The 13,981-nt window shown below is 38.3% G+C and overlaps 1 protein-coding gene across 3 annotated transcripts in view; it reads left to right on the forward strand.

Annotated features, from left to right (window-relative positions):
• RGPD4 (RANBP2 like and GRIP domain containing 4) overlaps positions 1-13,204 on the forward strand; it is a 33,291-nt gene extending 20,087 nt beyond the window's left edge. For 2 of the 3 annotated variants that reach the window (XM_063149873.1, XM_063149875.1), the window contains 9 exons: positions 3,995-4,162; positions 5,477-5,569; positions 6,455-6,651; positions 7,049-7,277; positions 7,756-7,854; positions 8,022-8,164; positions 9,707-9,980; positions 10,098-10,432; positions 12,628-13,204. In XM_063149873.1, the coding sequence (XP_063005943.1) occupies positions 3,995-4,162; positions 5,477-5,569; positions 6,455-6,651; positions 7,049-7,277; positions 7,756-7,854; positions 8,022-8,164; positions 9,707-9,980; positions 10,098-10,432; positions 12,628-12,933 (1,844 nt within the window). In that variant the 3' untranslated portion in view covers positions 12,934-13,204. The remainder of the gene's footprint in view (positions 1-3,994; positions 4,163-5,476; positions 5,570-6,454; positions 6,652-7,048; positions 7,278-7,755; positions 7,855-8,021; positions 8,165-9,706; positions 9,981-10,097; positions 10,433-12,627) is intronic. The other variant, XM_063149874.1, reaches the window with a different exon arrangement.
• The last annotated feature ends 777 nt before the right edge of the window (positions 13,205-13,981 follow it).

Raw genomic sequence — 13,981 nt, forward strand, 5'->3', positions numbered from 1 at the left:
TTAGAAAACTTCTGCCAATTTGTAACCAATTTGTTTACATTCAGATCCTGTAGACAAAACTGCTACAGCTTATAGTTTGATTAGATTTGACTGCTAGTGTGCTGCTTGCAAATATGCTTGCTGTAAGAATGCTCAACTTACACGGTTTTAAAAGTATTTTAATTTTAAATAACAAACTTTTAGTCTGCATAAGACAGTCTTCCAGTATTAGTGTCTTGCATTGTTTCAAAGTGTCAAAATGTCATTTGATAAGCTGTTCTTACTTGAGCACTGAATTCCTGTTCTGTATACATAACCTAAAGTCACTTGCTCTGTATTTTCAACCATCCCTGTGGATGGAGTTTATGAACAATTCATTTCTATTTTCATAAGTGTCCATAATGTGGAGTGATTAATCATTCTGTGCCAATGCACACATGCAAGAACTTTTCCTACCTCGGATTGATCATGGTTTTATATGGGGGCATATGGCAGGGGGAATGTATTTAAAGAAACAAAATAAGCCTTTCTGGGACTTTAAACTGTTCTTCACTTCTACTTTTCTAATAATTAGGTTGTGATTATATTTTTAGTGGTTTGTTCACAGTTGATAATTGTCTTCAGTGTAACTTTTTGTTCTTTGAGCTCTGACTTAATCGCAAAGGATTTTGAGAAGTCCTTCCTAAATTAGGTTTTCAAGCCTATCCAGTAAAAATATGATGTGAATTTTTCTTAGGGGGAACTTCTTTTGGAGAATGATTTCTGAGTTGTGCTGGAACAACATTTAAAAGAAGTTTAACCTTGGTAGTTCTGCACCTCCATGCATTTACGTTTTTTGGAGATCAGGTTATAAACTTCTTCTAAGTTCTTATTTTAGTTTTGGCTGGGATAAAGTTAATTTTTTCTCAGTAGCTGGCACAGTACTGGGTTTTGGATTTAGTGTGAGAACAATGCTGATTACACACTGATGTTGTGGTTGCTGCTAAGCAGTGCTTACCCTAAGTCAAGGACCTTTTTTTTTTGTCTCATGCTGTGTCATTGAGGAGGTACACAAACAAAAGCTGGGAGGGAGCTTTGCTGGAACTCAAAGTGGCCAAAGGGATATTCCTCACCATAGAACATCATGCCCAGTTTATAAACTGGTGGAGTTGTCTGGAAGAGGGGTCAGTAGGAGTGTGGGAATGGAGTCTGGCATTGGTCAGCAGGTGGTGAGCAGCTGTATTGCCTTAAGTTCTACTTTTTCATTTTAGTATTATTATTTATTTTATGTCACTTCTGTTTCAGTTTTTAAACTGTTCTTATCTCCACCTGCAAATTTTACATGTGATTCTCCTCCCCATTCCACCAGGTTACAGGATGTGCAGCAGCAGCTCTGTGGCACTTAATTGCCAACTGGGCCTAAAGACACCAGTGCTTTACAAGTCTGAGTCATGTCAGTTGCAGGCTACTGTACCTGTTAGCATGCTTTAGGGTTTAAACTGGTGCTTTCCTCTTCTGTTCAGAAGATATTCATTGATCAATGCATGAGGGGAAATATCAGCATTGTGACTAGCTAGAGATATTTAATGTCAGTTCAACTAAAAGCAAAAATACAGTACAGCCTTGAAAAGAACTGTTGTGCATGATATTGTTCTGAATTCTGTTTTTTCCATATCCTAGTCTGGGTGAAAAAATGTACACAATAGTTAGGAAGTTCTGTTATCCTAAAATCAGGTCTTTTCGGAATACATTGTATGTATGTGTGGCATTTGTTTCATGGCTGCCTATGAAGATATATTTAAAGTGTTTGCAACAGCAGTCTTTGTTGTTGAAGTCTTTTATCATTTTGAGTAGATGTTTGGAACACTAGAATATATTCCAGTGTTTGATAGATCAGTTTCACTGAGAACTTCACCTTTTGACTAATCTGAAGTGACCTTAAATATGTTTCTCTTACTCAGGTATTTTGCCCAAAGGGTACTGAAAGAGACTGCATGATAACTCCTTAAATGCTGTCAAACCTGATGAGCAATGAGTGTGGTAAAACACTGGAACAGTGTATTTGTTGCCATGGCTTCTAGCTGGATTTCTACTGCTCAAATTAAAGAAAGCACATGTTTTTACCATCCATCTATCTGACTTGAAAGAAGTGTTTTGTTATATTCAAAGATATATTTTTGAAAATTTTCTGATTCTAAGGAAAGCTGCTGCTTGTTGTAGGACTAAATGCTCCACACTTAAACCTCAGGTGAATTTGATGCAAACTTAGTCCAATTAAGACACTTGCTTAACTAACCAGAAAGAATAAAACACATAGCAGGATAGCTGCATATCTTCATAACACACTACTAGATGTACTTCTAATCCTTAAATCAGCTAGGGTGACTGAGTTTTTTGGATTCTGAGATGTATGAAAACATGTATGTCTCGCAGTCCTGAGATGAACTTAGAAATTAGCTGTTCAGGAATTTTATCCTACACGTACTTTCTGCAGGCTCAGAGAACTTACTGACATCTAAAGATATGAGTAGAAAGAATTAGTGTAGGAGAGTGTGCTGGTAATGGGTTTGAGTTACTTTGTAGCTCTGGTGTATAAATGCCTGAAATTATCAACTTGTAAACAAAGGTGGGGCAAAGACTGAAGTGGTAATAATCTGAAAAAATACATGAATTTGAATCAGTACTTGGGATTTAGCTGTTACTTTACTTTATGCTGCTCTTAATCTACTGGATGATTAAATAAAAAGTAATGAAAGCTGCTTTTAATAAGCAGACTTATTTTAGTGTGTTAGTTGTCTCAGAGGATCAAAGGACTTGTCTGTAAATGTCTCCTATGTCCTTTTCTCCTCTTGCAATGATAAGTTAAACTGTATAATCAGAAAAATCAAGAACTGGGTACTACGTTTCTACTGGGTACTGGTTTCTAGCTGGATATTTAGGTTTTCTGTGATTACACTGTGCCACAGACTTACAAAAATTTTTTTAATGAAAAGCACAGCAAGCTTTTGAGACCAGCCTTCAGATACTGACTAAAATCTAGAGAACAAATAATAGGCTGTTAGCAAATAGGCTGAGGTACTAAAGCAATCATTTTGTTCTTAGAAACAGCTTTTGTGACTATTGATGTGCTTCTGGGGTAATTCTTAAAAATGATTCACAGATTTATTTCTTAGCCCTTTATCCCCAACTTCCCCTTCTCAAAACAACACAACCTAAACAAGCAGAACCCCAACCAAACCATACCTGATGTTTAAATTGCTATATCCTCTCTCTTTGCTTCCATTCTCTCATAATAAATATTTGTTTCCAAAGCTGTCTTGCAGCCATATATTTTATCTGCAGTTTGATCTAGGCTTTACTTTCACCTTTAACCTTTGCACTGATCATGCACTGTTCTCAACACTGGTGGAAGGAATAACTTAATGTTGAAGGCAAGAAGACAAAAAGTTAAATAATACAACTGATGGTGATAGTTCCATGCTGCAAAAGCTAGTTAAATAGGCTGAAAGCGATGGGTTTTTTTTTTTGTTTGATAGTGGAACTAAGAATTACTTTACTTTTGTAACAATCAAAGTTTTAGCAAAAGCTGTTGTGGTAAATTTATTATTAGCTAATAAAAGGCTCAGCTATCCCATAAGTAATCTGAAATGTGTTCTATTCAGTTGCTTGGACACGTTGTTGTTCACAACTTCACTTTTTTTCAGGCCTGAAGTTTTCTTATTTACCTCTGTTGGTCACCTCTGTCACTCTTCTCTGTAGCTAGCTCTTATTTGACATGAGGACTTAATTAAACAATCTGTTTAATAATATAAAGATGCAGCCCTGTTTTGTTTTAATGCTTGAATTCCAAAAGCAATAGAACAGTGTGTAAGTTTTGCTGTTCTGTCCTTGAGTCCTCTAAGTTTGTTTCCTGTCTATCAGCAGAAAGTATGTAGGCCCTTAGAATTAATTAGGTTCCGTAATAATGTGGGGTTAATGTTATTTCCTGTTCTGAAATTATTCCGTTTTAATTGTTTGTTCAATTTCTGTAAAAAAGCTGAGAAGACCACAGTGTCAGAGGATGATGTTCCATCTGATGAGGTTGTAATAGTTTACGAGTTAACACCTACCCCTGAACAGAGAGCTCTTGCTGACTTCCTCAAGCTCCCTTCAACATTCTTCTGTTACAAGAATAAGCCTGGATATGCAAGTGACGAGGATGATGGTAAGGAATGCCAACATTTCTATTTGTACTGCCTTTTTGTGGGGAAAGGGTGTGTGCAGTTTGGTGTAAGAAGGATCTCAAACTGTTGGATGGTGACCAAGGTGAGCAGCCTTGAGTGCCAGACTCAGAGGAGTGGCTGACGTCACCTGGTTTGTTCAGCTGGGAGAAGACAAGGCTGAGGGGTGACCTCGGCACAGTCCCAAACTTCCTCAAGGGATCAGCAGAGGAGGAGGTGCTGATCTCCTCTTTCTGCTGCTCAACTATAGGACACAAGGAAATGGAATGAAGCTCTCAGGAAATTCTGCTTAGGAAAAGGTTTTCCTTTGAGAGGGTGGTCAGGCCCTGAAACAGGCTCCTGAGGACAGCAGCTAGAGCAGCATGCCCATCAGAGGCCAGGCAACATCTGGGTGGTGCACTTAGTCATATGGCTTGGTTTTAGGTAGTCCTGCAAGGAGCAGTGAGCTGCAGTTGGTGATCCTTATGGGCCCCTTCCAACTTGAGATAGTTAGCACTGTTGGAACTATTAGACACTGAAATATTTTTGTGTGGGCCAGTGAGAAGTAATCATGTCAGTGTCCTCCATAGGGCCAAAGATGCTCAAGTCTCCAAAATAGAATAGTACAGTGGAGGCCCAGGAGTGACTAAAGGGTATTTGTTTGACGTATTATGGGTGTTCACATCATTACCAAGGTATTTGGTTAGGTAAGAGGTATTTGAGCAAGAGACCTACATTAGTAAGTATTTGGAGACATATAAAAAAGCATTTTTTATTAAAAACAAACAATCTAAGGTTTCTTAAGTGCTATACTAATAAGTTACTTTTCTTCTAAATCAAATTCCTAATACTATTAGTTAACTTACTTTATGTCAAACCGTACTGCATGTAATTAAGATTGATTAATTTTATTCAGCAGCAAATATTTTAAATGGAAATTCTGAAACATTGTATTCAACAGAAAATGGGTGAAGACAAGCCCCCTCCCACAAGTACCTGAGCTTGCAAGTTTTTTTGTAAAAAAATCTTCAGTCTTCTTTCCCAAATCTGTTTAGTGATAGTCTTAATAAAATCACTCAGTAAGAAATGTTTTCCAAAAGCAAAACCTGTGCCACTTATCTGTAGCTATCTAGGCTTAGAAGAAGTGTTAATAGCACTCCAGGGCACATGGAAGCAAAACTAGAAGTGACAGCTGACTTGATTAGTGTAGCTCTTAAAGTATAAGCAAAAATGACATATGCCTGCTAGCCTTGTGAGTTGGAAGGGCGTAGCAGACCTGGAGTGTGCCTGAGAGCTTACTCTTTTTTCCTGTGTTTAAGATGAAGACTATGAAACAGCTGTTAAGAAACTTAATGGAAGACTCTATCCCAGTGATTCAGAAGAGAAAAAGAAAGGGCAAGGTCCTGTGAAAGGTATGTCTTAAGAAATTTTCATTGCTGTACTTCATGTACTGAGACATAAAATCTGAATCTGAAGGACACATGGGCAGAGGTTAATTTTTTATTTCCTAGGATGGTTTCTAGAAGCAGAGGTGCTGGGTGCAGAAAGCCTGCATCTCAACATACAGAGTTAAGCTCAGTATATTAAACTACTGGTTAGCAGTAAAGGGGTACCTGAAAGAGAAATCCAGGTGATCTCTAAATAAGAATATCAAAGTCTCTTCCTATCTTGAGTTCCTTCTGAATATGAAAAACTTGAAAACTTCAGCTTGGCATGATACTGCTCAAGAGAAAGTTGTCTACATCTTTGAATACTTCCTACTTCTGCAGTTACTCAATTGAAGCTTTTGAGTTCATGTTGTTCAATCTAAAAAATGCTGTTTGGTCTCTATACTAAAAGTACAGGTGTAGACACCTTGCTTATGTGTGTCTGACTGTCTCTCAGACTTCAGTGTTACATAACTTGAAGGTAGGTACTTCTAGAAGTAAAGGCTGGGGTTTCTTTGAAGATGAGTGTTAGAAGGAATTAATCCATCTGAAATATTAGGAGATACTGAAGGAAGTTAGTAGTAGTGGCAGCTGCATGGTGAAATTCTTCATCATTGCATGGAAATTCCCTGATAGCAGTAAAAACCCACAGATTAAGTATTTTCAGTTCTAGTCACCCCAGGTTAGGTTAGTTAGTCTTTCCTTCCACGATTTAAACAGTAATGCTGCTGTCTGTGAAACTCATGAAGTCTGTCTTCAAGTTGATCTGGCTGTTATGAGTCAGATATTATTACAATTTATAATGTCAGGGCTAAAAATAATTTCAGTATGTAGCTACCTTCACAGCTATTTTCCATTGATTCTTTACAGCAGGCCTTGCAAAGAAGAGTGAATTTAACAATGAAAGAGAATGTGCTGCTACTTTGGAAAGGAAACCAGCTCCTGAGGAGAAAGATGGAACAAAAGCTCTGCAGGTTCCTTCTGCATCTGTTTGTGGTGTCAGTACTGATACTGAGGGTGACACTCTGGAAAACTTAAAGTCAGAAGCTAAAATTCAAGAAATGAAAGTAAGAGCTAAAACTTTACTGAACTTCTTGTTACTAAACTTGTACAATTACTTCATGTATGTGTGAGACAGTACAGTTCTACAACTAAAACATCCAGTGGGGAAAAAATTAGTTTTTTCTAGCAGTGCCTCAAGTGTATGCCAACACAGCAGATTTGATTTCAGGAAATAATAGTATTGTTTGGAAAACAGACTACTTCAAAGATACTTTAGTCTCTTGTCAAGTTAACATCCTTATGTGTTAACAGTAATGAAAAACTTCAGAAAGCTTGCAGCAATTTTTCTTGGTGTTCTTTATTTTTCTGTAAGGACTGTTCTTAGACTCATGGGGAGGAGGTTTCAATCCCAAGGTCTTCTAACTTATTTACCTATTACATTACTTTTTTGATTAATTGCAGGAGAATGAAGTTGCAAACTCAAGTGACTTAGTCTCTACCAGTAAGGAAGAAATACCCATTCCCTCAAAAGATGAAGTGACAGAACTTGCCCAATCAGGTACCAGCAGTGAAGAATCACATTCCACCACAGAAACTGTGCAAGTATCCCAGACCTTATCACGAGCTGAAGACAAACCTGTAGATTTGTCAACTAAAAAGAGTGATTCAGATGGTTCAGAGTCAACACAAGGTAAGGTCAGGGGTATATGCTGAGGTTTTTTTGTAGGAAGCTATGCTTTTCTGTGGATCAGTTTACCAAGCATAGTTGCTGTCATGGGGAGTAGTACCAATACTGAATTAGAAACATAGGTACTAGTCTGGTAAAAATGTGTATATATCAAATTTTGAGTTGAATTTTGCTACAACAAAACAATGCTAGTGTCTATTGTGTAATTTAAATATGATGGACTTTCATTAGCTTACTGTTAAATACCACATGAGCTCTGTGGATTGGCATTTAAGTAGTATGCTGAAACTTGGAGTCTTGGGCCCATTTTTCAAACCACAATAGATGGTCATTATGACAAGTGTCATTCAAACTTTAAATTTATTGGGAGGAAGGAAAAAATGCTGTAGTCAGTTCTCCAGTTTATTCTTGTGACTACATAAATGCATTTTCTTTAAGAAGGTAGAGGAAAATCTTTGACTTTCTCCTTTTTATTTGATAGAAAACAAAATCATCTCATTTGGTTTTGGCAATACCGCAGGCCTGTCATTTGCAGATCTGGCATCCAAAAGTTCTGAAGACTTTGCTTTTGGCTCAAAAGGTGAGTTCAGCTAGTTTGAGACAAACCTCAGCTGGACTTTTGCTTCATACAATATACCTTTTGTGCACAAAATGTCTGCTGATCATTAGAAACAACAATTTTTTGCAAGTTTTTGTCAGAAAGAAAAAAGATACATTGATTTTAAAATGTCACTCTCTTAATTGTAGATAAAAACTTCAAATGGGCAAATACAGGAGCAACTGTGTTTGGAGATACAACTCGTAAAGCAGATGAAGATGAAGGTGGTAGTGATGATGAGGTAGTACATAGTGATGATATCCACTTTGAGCCAATTGTGTCCTTACCAGAGGTAAGATGATTTCTGGAATATAAAACAACAATTAAGATAACTATCTCTGCTAACATAGCAAGCTTTAAAATGTTTTGCTTAACTAGCTTTGCTTTCAATGTTGTTGTGCCTTGTTCTGCATGTTTTACACTATGTTGTTTTAAATCCTAGTACAGCACAGCCCTGGGGAGGTGTCTGGTGCCTCAGTTAAAATTTTCAAGTGATTTCATTATAACTTGACTGAGAGTTGATGAGGATGCAGATTTGTACACATAGCTCATAAAAGCTAAACCATTTGTATAGCATAGCTGAAAATCAGCAAGGGGGAACTGAATAACTGCTAGTGCTTATACAACTCAGCTGTGGCTTTGTATCAGTGACCTATAGATTCAGTTCTGTGAAAGCTGTGCCAACTAAGAATCTTTAAGCTAGGCAAGAAATTCCTAGAATCACTAAGAAAAAAGATGTACAATTAACATCACCTGAAGGCTAAGGGAACTAACTTTTTTAGTTTGAAAATAAATGGTTTTTCAAGAAGTAGGAGAAACTTCAACTTTGAAGGAAAAAAACAAATCAAGACATGAATAACTGTGTGAACTTACTGAGACTTCACACAGTTACTCATGTCTTGATTTGGGTTTTAGCCTGGTAACTATTTCAGACTCTTTTGATGATATCTTCATATTCTCTGACCTCTCTATAAATAATAAAATTTAACTATAGATTAGTACAATTATTGAGCAAGGCAAATAGAGTACAAAGGAACTGTATGTGGTGTCCTTCAGTTTGAACAGCTGGTCTGATCTATCTTGTCACATGCTTCAACTTCCTTCTTGAAAATTTGGTGTGCCTTTTCTCATTTGTGTGTCACATTATGACTTCTGTCATGCTTCTCTGCTTCCCTTTTTTGGTTTCACAAACAGTCTTTTGTCACACATTTCTTCAGTTCTCTCAAGTGTTCATATCTTTGGAGAATTGCTAAATAAAGTGGAGAGCAGAGGCTAGTAACTGCATATATAAGTGAGGTGGAGATATGTCTGTCAGGCTGAAGTTTTGTATATTTGGTGTTTATTCTGTTCAAATGCAAATATCAAATTCTTTAACAATGTGCTAAAGATAACTCTGGGAATTGTAACAGTACTCGGTCTTCACTTCTCAGTGTGCACATCATTCAGCAAACCTGAAACTTGGGAAACTTGCCAGGACACTTGATAAAGTCATGGGTTTTTGTTAAAAGAAAAAAAACCACTTAAACCATAAAGAAAACCCCAACGAAGCAAACCACTCCCAAAGCAAAACCAACAGACACCCACCACAACTACATGTAGCATTGTGAAGGGGGATTGCAGTGCTGTAATTGCTCTCAAACAGTGGAATTTGTTGGGCTCTTAATTTCTGAAAATGTTTTACCCATTTTGGTGTGATGAATGGGGTGTCGGTGAAAAGAACACACTGAATAATTTTCCACTGTAATATGTCAGAATCTTCAGAAGTATGTGTAATAACTATTTAATATCTTTGTAGCAAATGGCAGATTGTCAGACTACTGTGCTGTTTTTTTAGGTGGAGGTAAAATCTGGAGAAGAAGATGAAGAAATTCTCTTCAAGGAGAGGGCAAAACTTTACAGATGGGATAGGGATGTTACTCAGTGGAAGGAGCGTGGTGTTGGAGAGATCAAAATACTCTTCCATACACAGAAGAAATACTACAGAATCCTAATGAGAAGAGACCAAGTTTTGAAAGTCTGTGCTAACCATGTTATCACCAAAGAAATGAACTTAGTGCCCTCTGATACATCAAACAATGCTTTCATTTGGACAGCCACAGATTATGCTGGTGAGTTTTTTCAGGTGGTCTTTGTTTTTTTCTAGGTTGTCTATAGTTTGTGTTTTGTTTTTCCCTGTAGACTATTACAAGATGAAACTAAACAGGCCTTCTTGGATTTATTTTCAGATGGTGAAGTAAAAGTAGAACAATTTGCAGTCAGATTTAAAAGCCAAGAAATGGCCAATTCTTTCAAGAAGATGTTTGAAGAATGCCAGCGAAGCTTATCGGAACTACAGAAGGGGCACTTGTCCCTGGCAGCAGGACTGTCAAAGGACACCAACCCTGTTGTGTATTTTGAAGTTTCTGCTGATGATGAACCTTTAGGGCACATAACCATGGAGCTGTTTGCAAATATTGTACCTCGAACTGCTGAAAACTTCAGAGCCCTGTGCACAGGAGAGAAAGGATTTGGATTCAAGAACTCCCGCTTTCACAGAATAGTCACAGACTTTGTGTGTCAGGTAAGGACAAAAGGAAGACTTCACTGAGAGAAGGAGATGCATCTTGACTAACAATGGCACTTCAAAAAATGACTTATATAGAATAGCACATTCTTGTTGGCAGCATGGCTCCACTGTGCAGGACAGTCTCATCTGTCCTTTCCCTACAAGGAGATAAGAAATGGTGCAAGCAGCACATGCTACCCTAAGATGCTTTTCACCTGTGCCTACCAGTGGCCTCATGTTTCAGTGTTTGCTAGTACTGTCATGTCAGGGTGAAAGAAAGAAAAAATAGGGGGAGGTAGAGTCCTCTTACAATGGACAAGGGGCCTGTTGCTGAACAGGAACACCAAGGAAAGTAGGTGTTCCCAGAACTACCATTCATCCTTCTCTGTCCAGAGAAGAATTTCTGTATGCTCACCTGTTAAGAGCACTTACTTTCCAGGCTTCCCTTGGACTTTGAAGTACACTTTATATTTCAGATAACATGCATTTTAAAACTGACATTTCAAGTATTACAGATGTTAGGTTTCAATCTAAAACAAGTCTTCTAGATCCAATGACCACGTAGTGGCCTGTTTACTAAAACATTTTTTTGTGCAGAGAGCATCAGCCTGCAGTACATCTGTAACCCCTGGTAGACAGTGTTGGTTTTAAGCCTCTGTGTGCATTCAGTAGCACTGGCAAGTTCTTCATAAATGCTGAAGGCTTGGGAGATTGATAATAGCTCAGATGACCTTTCTTAAAATTCTCATCAATAGTTCATTTGGTTACTTGGAACAGGCAAAATGAACCAACATCAGTACATGCTATGCTAATCTGCATGTCACTACATCTCTGAAGATGAGGCATGTAGATGACTTTCTGCAAGCCCAGATGTATACAGTAGTACAGGAAAATAATATACAAAAGTAATAATAAGGACATCAGCCTGTTGGAGTGAGTCCAGAGGAAAGCCAAGCCTTTTAAGCAGGATGGAGCACTGGTCCTATGAGGAAAGGCTAAGAGAATTAAATTTGTTCAGCCTGGAAAAGAGAAAGCTTAGGGGTGATTTAATGGTGTCATTCCAGAGCCTGAAGGGAGCCTACAAGAAGATGGAGGGAAACATTTTACAAGAGCGTGTAGTCACAGGACATGGGGGGAATGGTTTCTAGGTAAAAGAGAGCAGGTTTAGACTAGATGTTGGGAGAAAGTTGTTTGTTGTGAGACACTGGAACAAGTTGCCCAGAGTTGTTGTAGATGCTCTATCCCTGTCAGTGTTCCAGGCCAGGCTGGATGGAGCTCTGAGCAGCGTGGTCCTAGTTCTAGGTGTCCCTGCCCATGGCAGGGGAGTTCTAGATGATCTTCAAGGTCCTTTCCAATGTAAACCATTCTGTGATAGTATATGAATGGCTTGTCACCAGAATAAAATATTAGTCTGTCTTTTGATTAGCTATCTACATGGGTCTGAAGTATGCACTTAATGGTTCTTTTGTTAAACCTTTGTGCCTTTCTGATAAACTCATTTAGGATTTAAGCTTATTTCAGGGTATTCTGCATTCTAGAAAGGAGCAGACATTATTTTAAAACAGGTAACTGTACCATGTGTGCCTTGACAAAGTGAACTTCTCTCACATTAAATGTGATAGAAGATTAAATGTGTTTGCTCTGCTTTGCCTGAACTTTCTTGAGGTACAGTGAGAAGCTCTTCAATGGGAACTAAGGCTGTGCAGTTTGCACTGTCACATTTATGTGTATACTCAAATTTATCAGGAGTTTGCTACCTTCCAGAAAGATAAGACACACACCATGCTGCTCAACCAGTTGCATGGCAAAGCTGTATGGAATTATTGGTCACTGTTTCGTTAACCTTTGTCAGGTGATGAATTCTGTGCCTGCAGGGACTAAGCAAGGACCTTCAAGGAGATAATGCAGGTCCAGGCAGCTTCCAGGGCCAAGTGATGCAGGCAGCAGGAATGACAGGCCTAGAGGAATGTCACTGTGGGGAGCAGGAAGTTCTGTGTTCAGAATAAACAAGGGATCCACCTTCTACTACTGCTTCCCTTACCACAAACAAACCTGCTGAAGCTGGGAAGCCCTACATCTAAGGAGATACTCATACTTGTAAAAATGAGTTCTTCCAAAACAAAGTCTTTACTGTTGAAAGGAAGTATAACTTTTGGGCTGTGTTTTGGAACTTGTCAGTTAATGCTGTCTGGTTGTTTGTTTTTTTTTAGGGAGGAGATATAACTAACCATGACGGAACAGGTGGACGGTCGATTTATGGAACAGCATTTGAAGATGAGAATTTCATAGTGAAACACACCGGTCCTGGATTGTTGTCAATGGCAAATAAGGGCAGGGATACAAATAATTCTCAGTTCTTCATAACACTTAAAAAAGCAGAACACTTGGACTTCAAGCATGTGGTGTTTGGGTTTGTGAAAGATGGAATGGATGTTGTGAAAAAGATCGAATCCTTTGGTTCTCCTAAAGGGCTAGTAAATGGAAGAATTGTCATTACAGACTGTGGGCAAATATAGAATTATTTCTTTGAGTATACAGATGTTTTTGCAGTATAAATCAGTACTTAGATGTTATTGACTAATTATTTCAACTTCTTAAAATGGACACTTCTGATGTATAAATGTAAAATTACAGGCTATAGTTGAATTTTTTATGTGTTCTAATTGATTTTTTGCATGGTAAATAAAGTTCAGGCACTGGCATATTTCAGGTGTATTTGTGTTATCCTGACATATTTGTATTAAGTGTCAAATTTTAAAAATTAAATCCTAGTCTTGTTAAAATAAATGTCTTGTCTTCACTTTGGTTTGTTTAAAAGAAGATGAGTTGCATAACTTGGTTCTTGCTCTCTTGAAGCTCTTTTGAATGTGCAGATGATAGATGCAGATTGCTGGTCAGTACACTGAAGGCCTTTGAAAGTTAATAGGTATTGCAGCGTACAGAAAGCAGGCTGCGCCAGGCAGATGTTGATTTGTTCTGTCTGCATAGTTTTTAAATGATTGATCAGTGCTGTGCAAGAGCAATGTGCCAACTTTTTTTTACTTAAACTATTTCTATGGCACTTGGCTTAATGAAAAACATCTAGTTAACACTGGGATTTTACCTGACATACATTAAGTATAACCTTCTGACTCTGTTCAGTGTTTATTAGCTGTGGCCAACTTCTCTGACCTTGCTGCAGGCTCCAGCTTGTGTACTCCAACGTGCTCGTACTTTGCCTGTCAAGAGTGAGTATGCATGGGTAAATGCAGGGTGTATTTAAACTTACAGTCCATACCTCTCCTATAGGCAATACACATTAAGATTTGCTTTCTTTGGGGGGTTATTTATTTTTAAAGGATGGCAGTAATCTGTCTTCAGGTGTTCTCGGGGACTGTACCCCTCTCTACACCCACTCAGGTGCCTGGAGCTGGGGCTGGTTCGGCCTCTTCTCCCAGGCAACCAGCGACAAGACAACAGGTCACAGACTTACCGAGGGCAGGTTTTGGGAGGGCAGCAGGAGCGATTTCTGCCCAGAAAGGCTGATTGGCTTTGGAATGAGGGATCTAGGGCTGTGTCCTGGAG

The sequence above is a fragment of the Melospiza melodia genome, chromosome 2, assembly GCF_035770615.1.
Source record: "Melospiza melodia melodia isolate bMelMel2 chromosome 2, bMelMel2.pri, whole genome shotgun sequence".
NCBI lineage: Eukaryota > Metazoa > Chordata > Aves > Passeriformes > Passerellidae > Melospiza > Melospiza melodia.